Genomic DNA, 16,294 nt, shown 5'->3' on the forward strand with positions numbered 1-16,294 from the left:
GCTTGCTGAGTAGGAATTCATATTTGATGCTTGCTTGACTTCATAGTTTCAGTTATTATAAGCTAATAGTATTAGTCATTGTCCTAGCTTGAAGCAAGGAGGAAAAGCATTGTACTAATTTAAACAGAGATACAAATGAATATGTCTTGTGAAACATGTTGCAATATTTAAAGATAATGCACTGCATGCAAAGTTGTCTCACAGTTAAAACTACCACCAGCTACATCTCCTCAACCTTTTCAAACAGAACCACTACCTGTCAGTCAAGGATTCAAATGTCTGAGAGGAGGAGGCACATCTCATTCAAACCACCACACTCTTAAAGAGTGAACACAGAGTCTTTTGATCATGAATATCATTTGTCATAATGATGCCATGAGTCTCAGAAACATTTATCTACTTAAATGCAGTCTTTTTTCTAACATTGATATATGTTTGATTATTTTTATAAGTTGAAAGTTATCTTATGCTGAAATTTAAATTTTAATTTTAATATCCTGCGTTAGATACTTTTTAAAACCTATTACAAGAAGTACCACAGGGCAGAGGGACTATCTCAGTTACCCTCAGTGAAGATCCTCCAGTGTATATTTTCAGTATAATTCTGTGTCTATCATTTTATTAATGTGTTTTTCTTACTGAGAGTTGCCTTTCCACATCTTCTGTCTGTCTATGAATATGTAAATTCTAAGTAATGGACCTAGTAAGCTAGTTTCTGGAATCACATGGATTGTCACCATGAATCCACCTTTATGCTATGGGGAGGAAGAGTTGGTTCCTTTTCTGGGAACACAGACTTTACAATCTCTGTTTCCCACAAATACTTGGCTGGCATTTTATTTTTGGGTTCTTCTTTGGAGGGGTAAGCTAAGTTTTATAACACTGACAGGTTATAAACTGTTCTAGCCTTTTAAGAACTATCTTATTTTCCAAGTAGCTTACAAGAAAGGGATTTGAGAAATCTTTCGGTACATACTTCCGTACATCAACTTTCTCTGCTCTGTACCTTGTTCATCTCTTATTTTGTCATCTGAAGTTTAACATAGATTTTAACTCTGAACCAAAAGGGAGGCAGAAAAAAGATACAACACATAGATCCTGCATCGCAAAGTAGAGAAAAGATACAACACATAGATCCTGCATCGCAAAGCATTTCAATTAATTAGTTTATGGGACAGAGAATAGACATTTTGTTTTGTTTCGTTTTACCCTGAGTCCTCTTTGATTCTCACAATAATCAAGAGCTGAGAACCACTGGTTTACTATGTGGACTTTGCTTTGGAAGTTGCATTGAAAGATTAAATGACAAGATTATGTTTAAACACTTCTTGCAATGCAGTAGCATTGAATTGTAGTGCATAGCAAATGGTGCGTTTATCTTACTAGTTTGATTTTGTCTTCTTTGGCAAATACCAGCAAAGTTTATATCAAATAACTATCACACACACTAACTACACTTGCACAGTCTCACCTTCTGAAGCAGAACTAGGCTTTGGCTCTCATCACTGAGCTCATTCTACTATCTTTTTGTTAGCAAACCACTGTTTCTTGAATGGCTTTCTTTACCTGAACTTGTGAAGTCATGTGTCTGTTACTATCTTTCTCTTACTCATAGCACCAGAAGAATGGGCCACAACTCGCTCCAGCCTGAAGGCACCACCACCAAGGTCAGCCAGAGGGGGATACAGGGAACACCCCTATGGTAGATATTGAAGGTCCTCTTCATCTGTGACCTCCTCAAAGACAATTCATAGCCTGTGGTCTCCACATAAACAGCAACAAGACAAGTAATAGTCCTTTTTTTGTTTGTTTGTTTTTTCTATTCTAGGGATAACTGCTCATAATTGCTCCCACTATTTCTTGTATTCCCTTATACTGTTAATGTGATGTGGACATTAGTATTATTTTACAAAACAGACTGAAAAAAAAAAGACATTGGCAAGCATACTTTATAAACCATTCTGTAGGTTGATATTCTCTTGATTGTTTTTTTAATCGTTGTGTGTAAACCTCTCTTCTCTTTTCTTTTTTTAGTTTCCTTTTCCTTTTTCTTTTGTAAGAAAGAGCATGAATCTGTTAGATTTTTGAGTCTCAACCAACTAGCAGAACCTTTGTTTAGGGTTGTTAAAAGACTGTAATATGATTTTTGAACTAGCTGATAATAAAGTTGTAGATAAGATGTTTTAACCTGTCTTTTAATCTATGTTAGTCAGATGGAGATGTTCAATATTAAGTTGTAAATTTAATTTTTAAATGCTGTTTTAATGGGGTTGAAAATAAGCAGCTACTGTATGTATGTAGCTAACTGAATTTGTTCAGTGTTTTAACCTGTATTTGTTAAAAAAAGAAAAAAGAAAAAAACACACATGGAGTTCCATGTGCAAGCTTCTCTAAATAGGAACCACAATTTGTCAAATATGTTTGCCATAATTTGTCAATAAAGCTGAAGGCTTTTGTAAAAACTAAATTTGGAATTACTTGTTTTCTAACTTTAAATGCCTGCTTTATTTCTTTTTCAAGAGATGCCTAAAATGTTTTCTATTTAAAAATTACAAAAATGAACCCAAGCCTGTTTTAAGATATCTGTGTAATACTTAAAAAATGTATCAATAACTTATGGTTGTTAAATAATTTAAAAGTTAACAAACTAAACTGTGACATGAATCATGGTTAGTAAACACTAATGTATAACATGTTAATGGAAGAAATGGATTTAGAATAATAAATGGATTTTAAACTATCCTCTAAGCTTTATCTTGCTAAACACAAATTCTGATTGACTTGTTTGCACTAGCATGTCTCTCGTGTGAGAAAGAGTAATGGAGTATAAAGAGGTAAGATTACCACTTACCACTGTCTAAATGCCTAGTTCTTCAACCTTTGAGTTTCCCCGCACATTTAAATATCCCATCCAACATGTAAGCGTTGCGTAGATTCACATTATTGTTTTCACTCAAAGGAGTGTGTGGACTTCATTCGCGTAGTTTATAACAGTTTGTTTGACCAAGAAATCATCAGTGTCAATGGCTAGATGTTGCTACTCAACCTCAAAACACTTTATTTGTAATTTTCAGTGCTAAATATCACCGCCCTTGAAGGCAGTTTAGAGGGCTGATATTTCTTTTGAGACTATCAGACTTGATGGCTGATGATTATTAAGGAAATGTGTCGCAGGACTCACAGGATGACTAAACGTTAAACAGGTAACATTAATAGTAACTCTGTAAGTTTGCCTATGCAGCAGTAATGTTAAATCTTCTCAGTTATTAAGTTCCTTATAGTTAAAAAAGTAAACCTACAAAAAATATATATATAACAAATAGGTCTACAGGCTTTTAAAACAACTAATTAAAATTAACTAGAGGCAGCAAAATGATTTTACAATCTATAACCCTCAAGGTAATAAACAGAACTAAAATTAGCAATAACAGTAATGCAACTCTTGCTAACACCAAACCTTAAGCTAAATTTTGATGGAGACGAAGAAAGCAGAAAACTTGATAGTAGGGATAGAAACCAAACCCGTTCCTCTTTTGAACATAGTTTTTTTTTGTTTATGGTGGCTTTTTGTCAATGTGATTGGTTTACTTTTTTTGCTGCTTCTCAGCTGAGGCATTTTGCTGTTTAGTTTCTGCAGCTGGAGTTGCATGCTAATAGTTTTATGAAGTGTGTGTGTTTGTCCTCACTTAAAATTGTAAACATTTTCCTCTTTAAAAATGCTGCTCAGTTATGTTTCCATTTTCTATTCTTTCTTACTATTCCAGGTCCGCACAATGAGCACATAAATGGTAGCAGATATGCTGGACTAAAGGGGATGCAGGTAGGCTGAGTTCTGTCATCTTTGACATAATCTTCACCAAAGTATGGAGCAACAGGAAGCTATAGTAGCAGAATAAAACTCTAAATGCCAGTTTGGGGGATACTGAAAAAAATCTGCAGGAAAACCAGCTAAAAGCAGCAAGGAGCTACTTGCAGTTACTAAGCACGTCTTAGTGTATGATAGTTTCTCCAAATTAAAATTGTTCAAATTGCTACAGAACACTCTCTGGGGTACAGGCACAGATCCTTTGTAGCCTCAAATGTTCAGAGTTACAGAGGGAAAAAATCAGAAGTTAATTACAATTAACACTGTGAGTGTTTTTATAAAGCGAATGGAGGCAGCTGAGGTTCAGGCACCCCGCTTCTTTCAGCAACATGGACAGCAGGATGTGACAGTGCAATGAAAGAAACCTGGCCATCATGCGTAACTGTTCGATATGACAGTTCTAATTAAGGTTCATTATAATAACCTGATGGTCCTTGGGGACATATGAACTAGTCTGGCTCCCATGTATTCAATACAAGGCCCACATAAGTTTGGAAACTTATATAAGTTTATGGAAGTTATATAAGTTATATGCAAATTTATATAAGGTATAAACTCAGAACCTCTTGCATGCCATTAGGACTCACCCACTGCCCATGGAAGAAGTTGTAGAATGTTCCCCTGGCTTATTAGAGGGAGAAAGGGTCAGGCTATTTGGGGGAGCTTTATATACCTGCCAGCCTTCTGCAGAAAGACAGGGATCAATGCTGACCAGGATGAAGAAATGTCAGTGGATGCAACCAGGTGGAAAAGAGAGAAAAATTAGTCCCTGAAGCCTACAAGACTTGAACTAAGACCACAAAATAAAAAGAAGGAAAAAATCCCTTGAGTTATACAGGAACTCATGACCTAAAATACCTAAAATCCATAGTCAGGATTATTTTTTTCCTACCTGGAAGAAATGACAGAGCAGTATGAAATCAAACTTTAAAATATGAAAATGCACACACATACACACATGCACACACATACACAAACATATGTGTGTGTACATATATATATATATACAAGTAAGTTTTATATATATATTTATATGTAAGTTATATATATGATATTTATATATATCAGATATGCTTACTGGATAATTTACCAACTCTTCAAATAATTGGAAATAAATACAGTGGGATTCTCTGGAGATGGAGTGATGAAATTCTCCTAGTTTCAAGTGACAACCTTTCACAAAGTGTTTTTAAACAGGATGCTTCTCCCATGAGCAGTAGAGAGCCATGCTAGGTTCTACTGCCAACATCCTATCTACTGTCAAGAATTCAAGTCAATTTTGCCTCCTAAATATGTCTGACACCACTTCATGCACCTCATGAAATTCTCATGGTACACTTTAAATCAACCCTTGTGCATTTTATTTGCATACATTCTGAAGATCTGCATGAACTTCCTGTGGATTTCTTCAGACAATGATGTTTCCATTGGCACACTGATAATCCCATGACAAAGGAGAACTCACTAAAACACCAAATTTGAACTCTTAACAAAGTATTTTAAATAAAAACAACATTAGTAATTAAGAAAGTTTTGTGCCCACTAATAGTTGCTAAACAAAGTCTTATAATATATAAGCTTGGCTTAAATAGAATCAATTTGCTAGCATTTGAGAACCTTGCCACTAATTTCAGGTCTTTCTTTTAATATTTATGTAGTATCCACCTTCCATTTGTTAATGGAACCAAAGCCACTCAGCTTGATAACAAATGAATTGCTAACTACTTTTAAATTAAGTTTATATTAAATCACATACAAATGATTTTTTAATTCAATGAAAGAAATCAACATTTCCGAAATACATTTTTAAAATACTGTCTTTATTTCTTTGGTTGTTCATTTAAATTTGCCTGGGTTGGTGATTTCAAAACCACATATGCCCTTGGAAAGACACCCTTTATAGCATTCTCTTTGAGTTCATGCAAAATAAGCTTATTCAGGGTTTGGTTCTGTGTGGTTATAATGGGAATACAGAGTACACATAAGAAGTTTGAGTGGGCAAAATATTTCAAATTCTGATGCAGTTACACCTGTCACTAAAAATGTTATTGCTGCTTCTGCTAGCTCGGGAAGGCTTACTTCTTATGTAGAAATACTTAAGTGAATATGTGGAAACATGCAATTGTATGGCAATTTAAAATTAATTACACATAGATTTATAATTGGTTTAAAAGTAGAACATTAAGTATAATAACAGTAAGCATGATGTGAACTTTTTGTATTGGGTACACATGCCAAACACAGAACCAGAAATTTTGCATTAACACTGACATTAAACAGCTGTAATTTTCTTAAAAAACTGGAGCAAAGAAAGTAGCCCCATTCTATAGAGAAGATATTAACTTCACACTGCTAATTAGAAACAATTAAAACAAGGGAATATGGGGGAAAAAAAGCTTTCTGTCCTACAAGTTTTTATTTTTACCCTTTTTTGTTTGAGAATTTATATTATTAGCAATTACATGGAAAGGAACAGGAGAGATGGCTCAGCAGTTAAGGACATTTGCTGCTTTTACAGAGGATCTAAGTTTGGATTCTGCTAACTCCAGCTCAGGGGATCCAATGCCCTTTTCTGGCCCCTGTGGATGCTTGTGTATCTGAGGCATTCACTGGCACACACACACACACACACACACACGAATGCACACACACACACACACACACACACACACACACGCACACACGCACACACATAATAACTCTATACAGTAAAATAATTGTACACAGTTATAACTTAGAAGAAACTTGGAAACCCCAAACTTACCCTAATTTCTATTCTAGCAATAAAATGAATACATTTTTAACACACTGGAATGTTTTTCTTTTACTTTGAAATGCATTTTTACTCTGATATTTTCCCAAACTTATTATTCTTCTAAAATTTCTGACTCGATCCCTGAAAGATGGTGATGAAAGCATCACACATTAGTCACAGAGCATGAATGTAGCCTTTTGTAGAGCGAATGCTTCCATTTATAGTCTATGTTCTGTTTGACATTATGAGAAAACTCTCATATGATAAAATGATCATGAAAGTCATTGCAGGGTTTTTGTTCCGCAGCCACAGACTAGAACTCCATTAAAGAATTAGAGTCAGTTTCAACACAGAATACTTTTCTGAGCCAGTCATGTGTTATGTGCTCAAATGAAGGAAGGAGCCAACCCATCTTGAATATTTTTTTTAAATCCCTGCTGCCAGGTTAATATGTTACATTTCTCTGATTATTCTGGCATCCAGATAAATAACTAAGTTAACAAACGGTGGTATCATTGGCTGTCAGGCACTCATCTTCTTCATCTAGCTTGGAGATTAATTTCCTAGATTCTTATGCAGAATATATCAATTTTTTCTTGATAGATTGTTTACCATGAGAGAGAAAAGGTCACTATATTTAGTATACATTTTACATCTGGGCCTTTTGTACTTGGTAAGGAGAGGAACTGAGAAAAAAATGGGATGCCTGATTCATACACACTATACATCTTATGAGGTTTGGGTTTATATTTACACACACAGACAGAGGAAAAGGAGAAGGAAAGAAGGAGAGGGAAGAATTGAAGAGGAGCAGAGAGAAGGGGTGGGAAGAGAAGAGAGAGGAGAATAGAGGGTGGGAGGGTAGTAGAGGAGAGGAATAGAGAAGAGAGAAAGAGCAAAGATTCCCTTAAACTTCATTAGCCAACTACATATCAATAATATCTCATGTTTCTGATTCACCATGTCTCTCACTTCACAGTAGTATATGGTATATGACGAAATATTCATTTACTTGTAGGAGAGACTTGGAGACAGATGGCTCCTTTGCTCAGAATCTTTCTTGAGAGAGATTCCTCACTAAATGCAAGCTTCCTGCCATCTTCTCTCTTCCCTCCCTCACTCTGTGTCCCTCACATAGGAACACTGCATTCCCTATACTGTAACCCCATAGCCTGCCTCTGTGGCAGTATGATGTTCACATCCTCTATGACTATGAGGACACCCCCTTCACAATGTCTCCCATCATTTCCTTAATAACATAATAAGAGGAGAAAAGAGAAGCTCAAGTTCTCTTCTTTGGAATAAGGTTTGTTAGATTGTTTGCCAACTTTCATTATAGCTTTCTATTTAAATTTATTCTAACCACAACATAAAAATGTAAATTTTTTACATATTAGTGAGGTATCCTATAATGAATCAATATGTGTTAAGTTGTGCAATGTTTAAATCAGATCAAACTCATGTATCTGCTCAAATACCTTGTCTTGGGGTAAAAACATGAAAAGCCATTCTGCCAGCTTTTACAAATACACAAGAGCTTTGCCATTGTTTGTTGTCACTCTCCTGAACAGTAAGACCCAAGCTTACTCCTATAAGGGTATGTGTTGGTTTTCCCCAACCCTTTCTTAGCTTAATTCAACTCTCAGCTTCTATGAGATCAAAATTTTTACATTTTACACGTGGTTTTCTATGCCTGTCTTATTTCACTTAATACTAAAATTTCTAACTCTATTCATGTTGTTTCAAATGACAGGATTCCTTACCTTTGTATGGATGAGTAGTATTCTGCTATGCGTATGGACTACATTTACTTTCTGTGTTCATCAGTTGATGGCCATTTTGATATTTCCATGTCTTGACTACTATGAATAGAGCTACAGTGAACATAGAAATGCAGGTATTTTTTTATTATACCCATTTTGCTCTGTGTACTAGAGGGACTGCTGAACTATATCATAATTTTACTCTTAGTCTGGGATCAACTTTAATATCTTCTCCAAATGGCTGTTCCATCAAAAGGATTCAAGAGTTATTTTGGATAATAATCATTCTTGGATTATTTCTTGGAGTTTCATAATAGCCCATTGGGAATTTCATTTGCATTTTCCTAGTGAGATAGTGATAGTGAGATTTGACATACATCTGTCAGATATATGAACAATTTTTTGTTTAAGATTTTGTTTACTTTCTAAGTTATGTCTATGCGTGTGTGTGGATATGTGCATGTGAGTGCAGGTATGGAAGCCTAGGGTATCATATCTCACTGGAGCTGGGGTCAGAGGTGTTTGTGAACAGCCATATCTGGTTGCTAGAATTTCATCTTGAGTCCTCTGAAGGAGCAGCTCTTAACCGCTGAACCATCTCTCAGGACCCCAAGTGCAGAAAATTTTAAAAACAAATATATCTACCTTCTAAGAAACTTCTCTTGGATTCTTTAATCACTGATAACCTCAGTATAAATTGATTGAATAGTTAGTTATTAACTATTTGTCTATTTTTTTGTTCCTAATGACTACTAAAAGTCACCGTCTCTGGATAGATTTGACAGTGGATGGGTAATTTGTAGAAGGGTTCTATTTTGTTTTGCACTACTTTTAATCATTCAGTCTCATGATTGCTAAACATCATGTAACAAAGCTGACAAGCAGAGTGGCTAACATAAAACCTAAGTGTATATTACTACTTCTTAGAGATAAACTTTGTGTTTTTATCTTCTTTACCTGCATTACTTTTTTCCATTCTTCAGATGTTATTTGTCTTAAATAAGTTGCTAGTAGATAAATATAGTAAACATCCCAGAGGGGTAGATTTGGTGTTTCTATTTGTTTGCAGCAATTCACATTATGAAGGAACGTTTATTCTCAAATTCCTGGTAAGCAGAGGTTGGTAGCCTCACATGTCCTTGGAGTACTGGTTTGCACCACCACAACTGGATTAAATGCACGGGACCTAAATTTTTAGACATGGGCTGACTTTCAGTTTGGGAAGGACAAAGTAATCTAAAACCGAGTGTGCTGAGGTTAGTGTGTATATAAAGATGAAAGCTGTATTAACTGTCTAGGAAACAAGAAATGAACTTGAGGGTAAACAAAATTATTTTAGTTTTCTCAGCTGCATTTTTTTCATAGGTAAAATAGTCATATTAACAGTTCACATTTTTATGAGGTGAAGGCAAATGATACAGGTAAATTATTTTCTGCCAAATTTAGCTACTAGGCTCCAAAATTGGTTCTCTCTCCTTGCAACAAATTCTAAATGTAGAACATCTTCATACTGTGTTTCAAGCATGCAAGTAAAATTTCATTCTATTACAAAGGCTTATAATACAAATCAGTTTTCTGCTGGAAATATTTAATATACTATTATTAATATTATAATTTTAATCATATTAATATTAATACTCATCTAGTATATGTCTTAGAACATGGTTGTTTGAAATTGGTTCTAATGCTTTTTCTTTTTTTTTTTTTTTTTTTTTTTTTTTTTTTTTTTTTTTTTTTTTTTTTTGGTATTTTCGAGACAGGGTTTCCTGTATAGCTCTGGCTATCCTGGAACTCACTCTGTAGACCAGGCTGGCCTTCAACTCAGAAATCCACCTGCCTCTGCCTCCCAAGTGCTGGGATTAAAGGCGTGCGCCACCACTGCCTGGCTCTAATGCTTTTTCTTAGTTTGGCTCCCGAAACCTGCATTCCAGATCTGAGGGTCCCTGCCCCCAGCTGGCTTCGATTGGTAATAAAGAATTGCTATACAGCCAGTGGCTGGGCAGGGAGATGGAGGCAGGACTTTTAGATTGTCCTTTTCCCTCTCTCCCTTGGCAAGGGATCAAAGGAGAGAGGGGAAAGGAGAGGAGAATCACCATGACTTCGAGGGAGAGAGATCAGATTTAAGAGCAGCAGAAGAGAAACCATCCAACAATGTAGGTGGAAAGGAAATGCAGCCCTTTGGTGTGAGCCTGCCCAGAAAATAACAGGGAAGCAAGATAAAATACAGATTTAGAAGCTATTAAGGCAGGAATACCAGAGAGAAGTGTGTGCTAGCCACAGGGAAGTTTAGAAGTGCCCAATCATTGAGCTAGTCAAGGCGTACCAAAATTAGATGGGGTGTGTGTGTGTGTGTGTGTGTGTGTGTGTGTGTGTGTGTTTCATTTGCGAATCCAGAGAGCTCTTGGGCAGGTGTAGCATATGTGCAATGCAGTGGGAACCAGAGTGGATTAACTATTCACTGCTATACACAGTAATGAAATATTCATTATCATATTTATTCTTTAGCCTCATATATCAAGTAAACAATGGAAAGTATAAGATATTTATATTCTAAAAAATTTATAAAATGATATATACACAGATATATCAATAGGTTATACATGCCAAAGTGAATGTAATTCCAGCAGTAATTTGGTATAATTGTTATATTAATAATGTAAAGAAAATGGCAGGTAAACTAATAGATCACATAACACGTTATTGTTTCTGGGTCTATAAATAGCTTCATTTATTTTCTCAATACTTTCATGTATGACACATAGTAGCAGTTGAAAGTATTTAGTTTTTCACAAAACCACATAAATTTCAGGTATTGTTGTACTTGACTTCCAGCCTCCTGTTCCCAGAAAGAACCTACATATAGCTAAGTATACAGCCTTGTAGATATAGGTATGTAATAATAAAGTTACAGGAACTTGAATAAAAATGAAAGTGAACTAGGAAATTGTGTGTCTCAAACAATATCATGGTCAGTTTCTACTGAAGATGTGCTTTCTTTGTATTGGTGTGTCTATGTATATTCTTGCAAACTAAGATCCAATTTTCAGCTATTTTCCCTTATGCTATTCAATAATACACACAACTAAAATGTGCATTAACTTTTATTATAGTTAAGATACCCAAGTTAAAGTGAACACAGAAATAAAGAACAAACTAAATTTGGAGAGAAATGTAATAAAGATCCATTGCAAGTGCAAGAACATGAGAAAGAAGAGGAGAGATTCTCCTCCATCTCCAGAGCAGGTGATATGTCAAGCCTCCATCACATGCATCTTGTCATTAAAGACCAGATTTGAATTTCTCATGTTAGCTCAGCTGGCCTTACACTGCTGGACATTAAGGGCTTATATGTAGCTGGAGATCCCAGCACAGGACAATTATTTACCACCACTTTCTTAGATCATTGAACTTTCTTTTGTGACATCTTTAGAACTTTAAAACATTTTTAGGTGTACAATATTGAGTAAACAAAACAAAATGCTGCCAGCTTCTATCAGTTTTTGGTAATTAAACTGAGATTTTATAAAATTACAAGTACTGTACATCACAACTTTGGGCTGGTCATATATATATATATATATATGAAATATTACATCTAGACCTGCAGAGATAACACAGTAGGTAATAGGACTGAGTACTCTTCCAGAGGACTTGGATTTGTTTCTCTCTCTCTCTCTCTCTCTCTCTCTCTCTCTCTCTCTCTCTCTCTCTCTCTCTCTCTCTCTCTCTTTTGTTTTTTTTTTCAAGAGATCCAATAGCTCTTCAAGCCTCCATAGACACTGGTAAGCATGCACAGTTCACAGACATACATAAGCAAAACACTCATACACACAAACAATTATTTTAAGAAATAAGTACAGAATCTATGAGGACTGATTCTATAGTTACCACAGTTTTGCTTTGTTTTGTTTTGTTTCGTTTTTTAATAATACCACTGGTATTTTTGAGTGATAGTATCATTCCATTTATGTTTTCAGACCCCTATAACTTGGTAGAGTGTACGGTTACTAGAAGCTTTGACTCTAATTCTTCCCCAGATCTACTCCTCCTCTATTTCTCTTGAGGAAAATGCAGTCCTTTCAGGGATATCAACCAAACATGGCATATCAAGTTGCAATAAGACTATATAGATGCCTTCTCTTATATTAAGGCTGGATGAGGTAATCCTGTAGGAGGTAAAAGATTCCACAAAGAGTAACATCAAAAAAATCAGAGATAGCCCCCTGCTCCCACTGTTAGTAGTCTCACAAGAAGATGAAGCTACACAACCATAACATACCTTCCGAGGACCTAGATTAGACCCATGCAGACTCTCAATTGTCAATTCAATCTATGTGAGCTTCTGTGAGCCCCGGTTAATTGATTCTGTTGGGTTTTTTTTGTGATGTCCTTTATGCCTCTGGCTCCTAGAATCCTAGAATATTATTGTAGGTTAATTTCTATAAAATAAAATCCCATAGTGAGTTGAATTGGTACCAGTCACTAGGACTTCAATTCTCTGGTATTTAACTCTTATGTCCTTGAATATCTTGATATTTAAAAGACTCACAGAATTGGTAGTTTTCTACTGGTAACTGTATGATTTCAACACAATCACTCCAGGAAACAATAGCAAACGAAGGTCACGTATTGAAGCATGGTCTCATAAAATTCTACAGCTGAATTATTTGCTAAGCTGATTACACCTCGGCTATCACATATTGAAGAGTTCCATCAAAGCTTACATTTCTGTTTAAATATCTCCAAGAAGAATTCAGAAAGAACAGCCAGACTTTACCTTTTCTCACTTCAAGAGTCAGTGTCTCCTAGGGAAATGTATAGCCTTTAAAATCTAAGGTAGGATACTAGCTGAGCCTGATAAAAAGCAGTTATCAAATGAATACTAAATAGATAACTTAATGCTTTGCCTCTAATTATTTTATGTCTTATATTCTGCATGTGGTATCTATGACTTCAACAAATTATCATTTTTATTTGTATATAAAATGCTAATGTTTTATATGGCATTACATTTACATGTATATATTTACAAATGTAGGGCTTAATACTTAAAAATACTCCTAAGATAATGCAGAGTCCAATGTGGCCAATGTCTACAGAGTGTCTTAGTTGGTTTTTGCCAACAACCTAGACATATGGGAAGAGGAAATCTCAATGGAGGCATTGCCTCCATTAAAATAGCCTGTGGATAAGTTTGTGGGGCATTTACTTGATTATTGGCTAATGTGGAGTGGCCATATTACTATGGACAATGCTATTACTGGACAATATAAGAAAGCAGGCTGAGCAAGCCATGAGGAACAAGCCAGTAAGAAGCATTCATCTATGGCCTCTGACTCAGTCCTTGCCTCCAGGTTCCTGCTCGGGCCTCCCTCCATGATGGACTATAAACCATAACCTTAAATAAATCCTTTTCCCACCAAACTGCTTTCTCATAGTGTTTATCTCACTAGGAACAAGCAAAGGCATTAATTCAAGAAGGGCTCCTATGAAAAAAAATAGTATATTTTTTCAATTGTATTAGAATTATTTATTTATTTGAGGATGAAGGAGGACAAGCAACTTCATGCATTTGGAGACAGAGGACAAATTTCAGAAGTCTGTTCTGTCCTTCCATCATGTGTGGCCAGGAGATCGAACATAGGCCATCAGACTTGGCAATGAGCACCTTTACCCACTGAACTGTCACACTGGCCTGCAAGACACTTTTTTTTAAACTTTTTTTCTCTTTTAAAAATAAAAAAATAAAACAAGACAAAATTAAAAGGTTTGTTCGGAAAAAAAAAGACTCACCTGAGTTCTGCGTGTTGGGACTTGATGTAAAACATCTTCTCTCTAAGAAAATTAACCTTGTCATTCTGCTGTATTAGTGTGAGCAGATGCCTTGATACCTTTTCTGTTGCAAAATCAAAATATGTAAGAGTTTTCTCAGACTCCAGGAGAAATTTCATTTCTGCATTGGAAATAGGTACTTGAATTTTACATAGCTTACTTGAGCTGTGTGGCTCAGGGCCTGGTGTCGCAGGACCTCACAGATTGCTGGTAACATAGAAGTCAGTAAGTAAATGCGCTTCTGTGACACCTGCAAAAGGTGACAGAGGCTCATAGCCCCATGACCTTCTCCACACTTGTAACGTAGGGGGAAGACCAGCATAAATGACAGAGAGTTTAATTATCTGGCAATGTCCACAGCATACAAAAACATAAACAGAATGTTTAAGGTAGAGCATATACTCACATAGAAAAATAAAGCATTTCATATAGACATTTAGTAACTCTCTAATTAAGCACCATTTCCTTCTTTTCTGGGATTGATTTATTTTTAGAAATATGATGGTATGTTACAGACACTTTAAATAGATATATATCTTTAACCATATGTTATATAATATGATTATATAAATATAATATATGATTATATTATATAATCATGTATTAAATAAATACAATTAGTTATAATTAGTTATCTGACCAGCCTTTCTTCCACTAGGAAGGTACATTTTTATCTCCCTGAAAAACCCTGAGTGGTGATACTAAGCTGCAGATGCAGTTAATGGTCTTATCAGGTAATACATATGATTTGTAAGTCATTTTTCAAATATTTGCATGCATAACTAATATTTTTATTTTTTAGTAAGACTACAGATGACACCAAATTGTAATTGTCCAACATGACTGATTGGAGGTTCCTATGTATACTTATTATTTATCTGTAATTATCTTCAAAATACAAATAGTAAAACATAGCTTGAAAGTAGAAATTTTAGAAACGAGCAGGCCATTAATGTGTCAATGGCTATGTGTTCTGATGGAATTAAAATTTTAAAGTTAAATTGTTAAACTAAAACAATAAGCTATAAAGCTGGGGATGATGATAATAGATATATATAAACTCAAAAGCCAAAAAAACAGTGAAGAATCATGACTTTAGGAATAGCAATGGCTACACAATAAAACCTTGTATGGAAAAATAGTTTTTATGGTTAAAAATAAAAAAGGAGCTTGAAATATATATACCTCAGTGATTAAGAACAGTAGCTGCTCTTACAGAAGACCCACATTCAAGTCTCAGCACCCATGTGGTAGCTTATAACTATCTGTGTTCTCCTGACCCTGTCATTAAGTATGCACATGATACATTCATATGCATGCCCACAAAACATCCATACCCATAACATAAAAATCCTAGCAAGTACCAGTAAGATGGCTCAGTGATTAAAGGTACTTGCTACCCAATGTGACTATCAGAATTCAACCTTAAGAAAGCACATGATGGAAGAGTAGAAGCTTCTCCCACAGTCATCCTCTAACTTACATACTCACAAAGTGACATCTTCATATGCACACATACAAAATAAAAGTATAATCAAAAATTTCAAACAAGAGTTTGTATTGCCAAGAAAATTGCTTTGTTATATTAGTCAAAGGATTCAAGTCTTCTAGAACTTTCTTAAATAAATAAGAATCTTACTTCAGACTTAAACATTTTTTGTATAAAATTTCTAATTTCAATATCAGGTATTTACATGACTTCAACCTCATTTATAAGCCAGAATTCTACTTCAAACAATAAAATTTTGAAAAAAATTATTTACTAAACTAATCACTTATCATAAATAAGTCATTTGCAAAGAGTCAAAAAACATTGAGCCATTATTTATACTTTTCAGGTAGAAAGAATTAACATTACTTACAGGTGATCCAAGTGTTATATTTCAAATAGTATAGTTACAGTATTTCAAAGCATATACTTATAATGACAGAATGCCTATAACATAAAATACTTGAACATTTCCCAACAATTTTAGCTACAGTTTGACAATAACTTAAGGCTTGTGTTAGCATAATAAAACCTAAAGTTTAAAATATTTGTTCTAAAATATTTGTTCTTTGTTAATGTACAAAACAACT

General features: G+C 34.9%; 1 protein-coding gene across 5 annotated transcripts in view; it reads left to right on the forward strand.

Annotated features, from left to right (window-relative positions):
* Khdrbs2 (KH RNA binding domain containing, signal transduction associated 2) overlaps window positions 1-16,294 on the forward strand; it is a 505,791-nt gene that overhangs the window by 466,799 nt on the left and 22,698 nt on the right. For 3 of the 5 annotated variants that reach the window (XR_004117844.1, XR_004117845.1, XR_004117846.1), the window contains 3 exons: window positions 1,616-1,787; window positions 3,765-3,820; window positions 8,374-8,517. Coding sequence is in view for 2 of the 5 variants with exons in the window: in XM_031367080.1 (XP_031222940.1) it covers window positions 1,616-1,713 (98 nt within the window). In the remaining 3 variants the exon portion in view is untranslated. Of the gene's footprint in view, window positions 1-1,615; window positions 2,741-3,764; window positions 3,821-8,373; window positions 8,518-16,294 lie in introns of those variants that run through there. The other 2 variants (XM_031367080.1, XM_031367081.1) reach the window with 1 other exon arrangement.

The sequence above is a fragment of the Mastomys coucha genome, unplaced genomic scaffold, assembly GCF_008632895.1.
Source record: "Mastomys coucha isolate ucsf_1 unplaced genomic scaffold, UCSF_Mcou_1 pScaffold14, whole genome shotgun sequence".
NCBI lineage: Eukaryota > Metazoa > Chordata > Mammalia > Rodentia > Muridae > Mastomys > Mastomys coucha.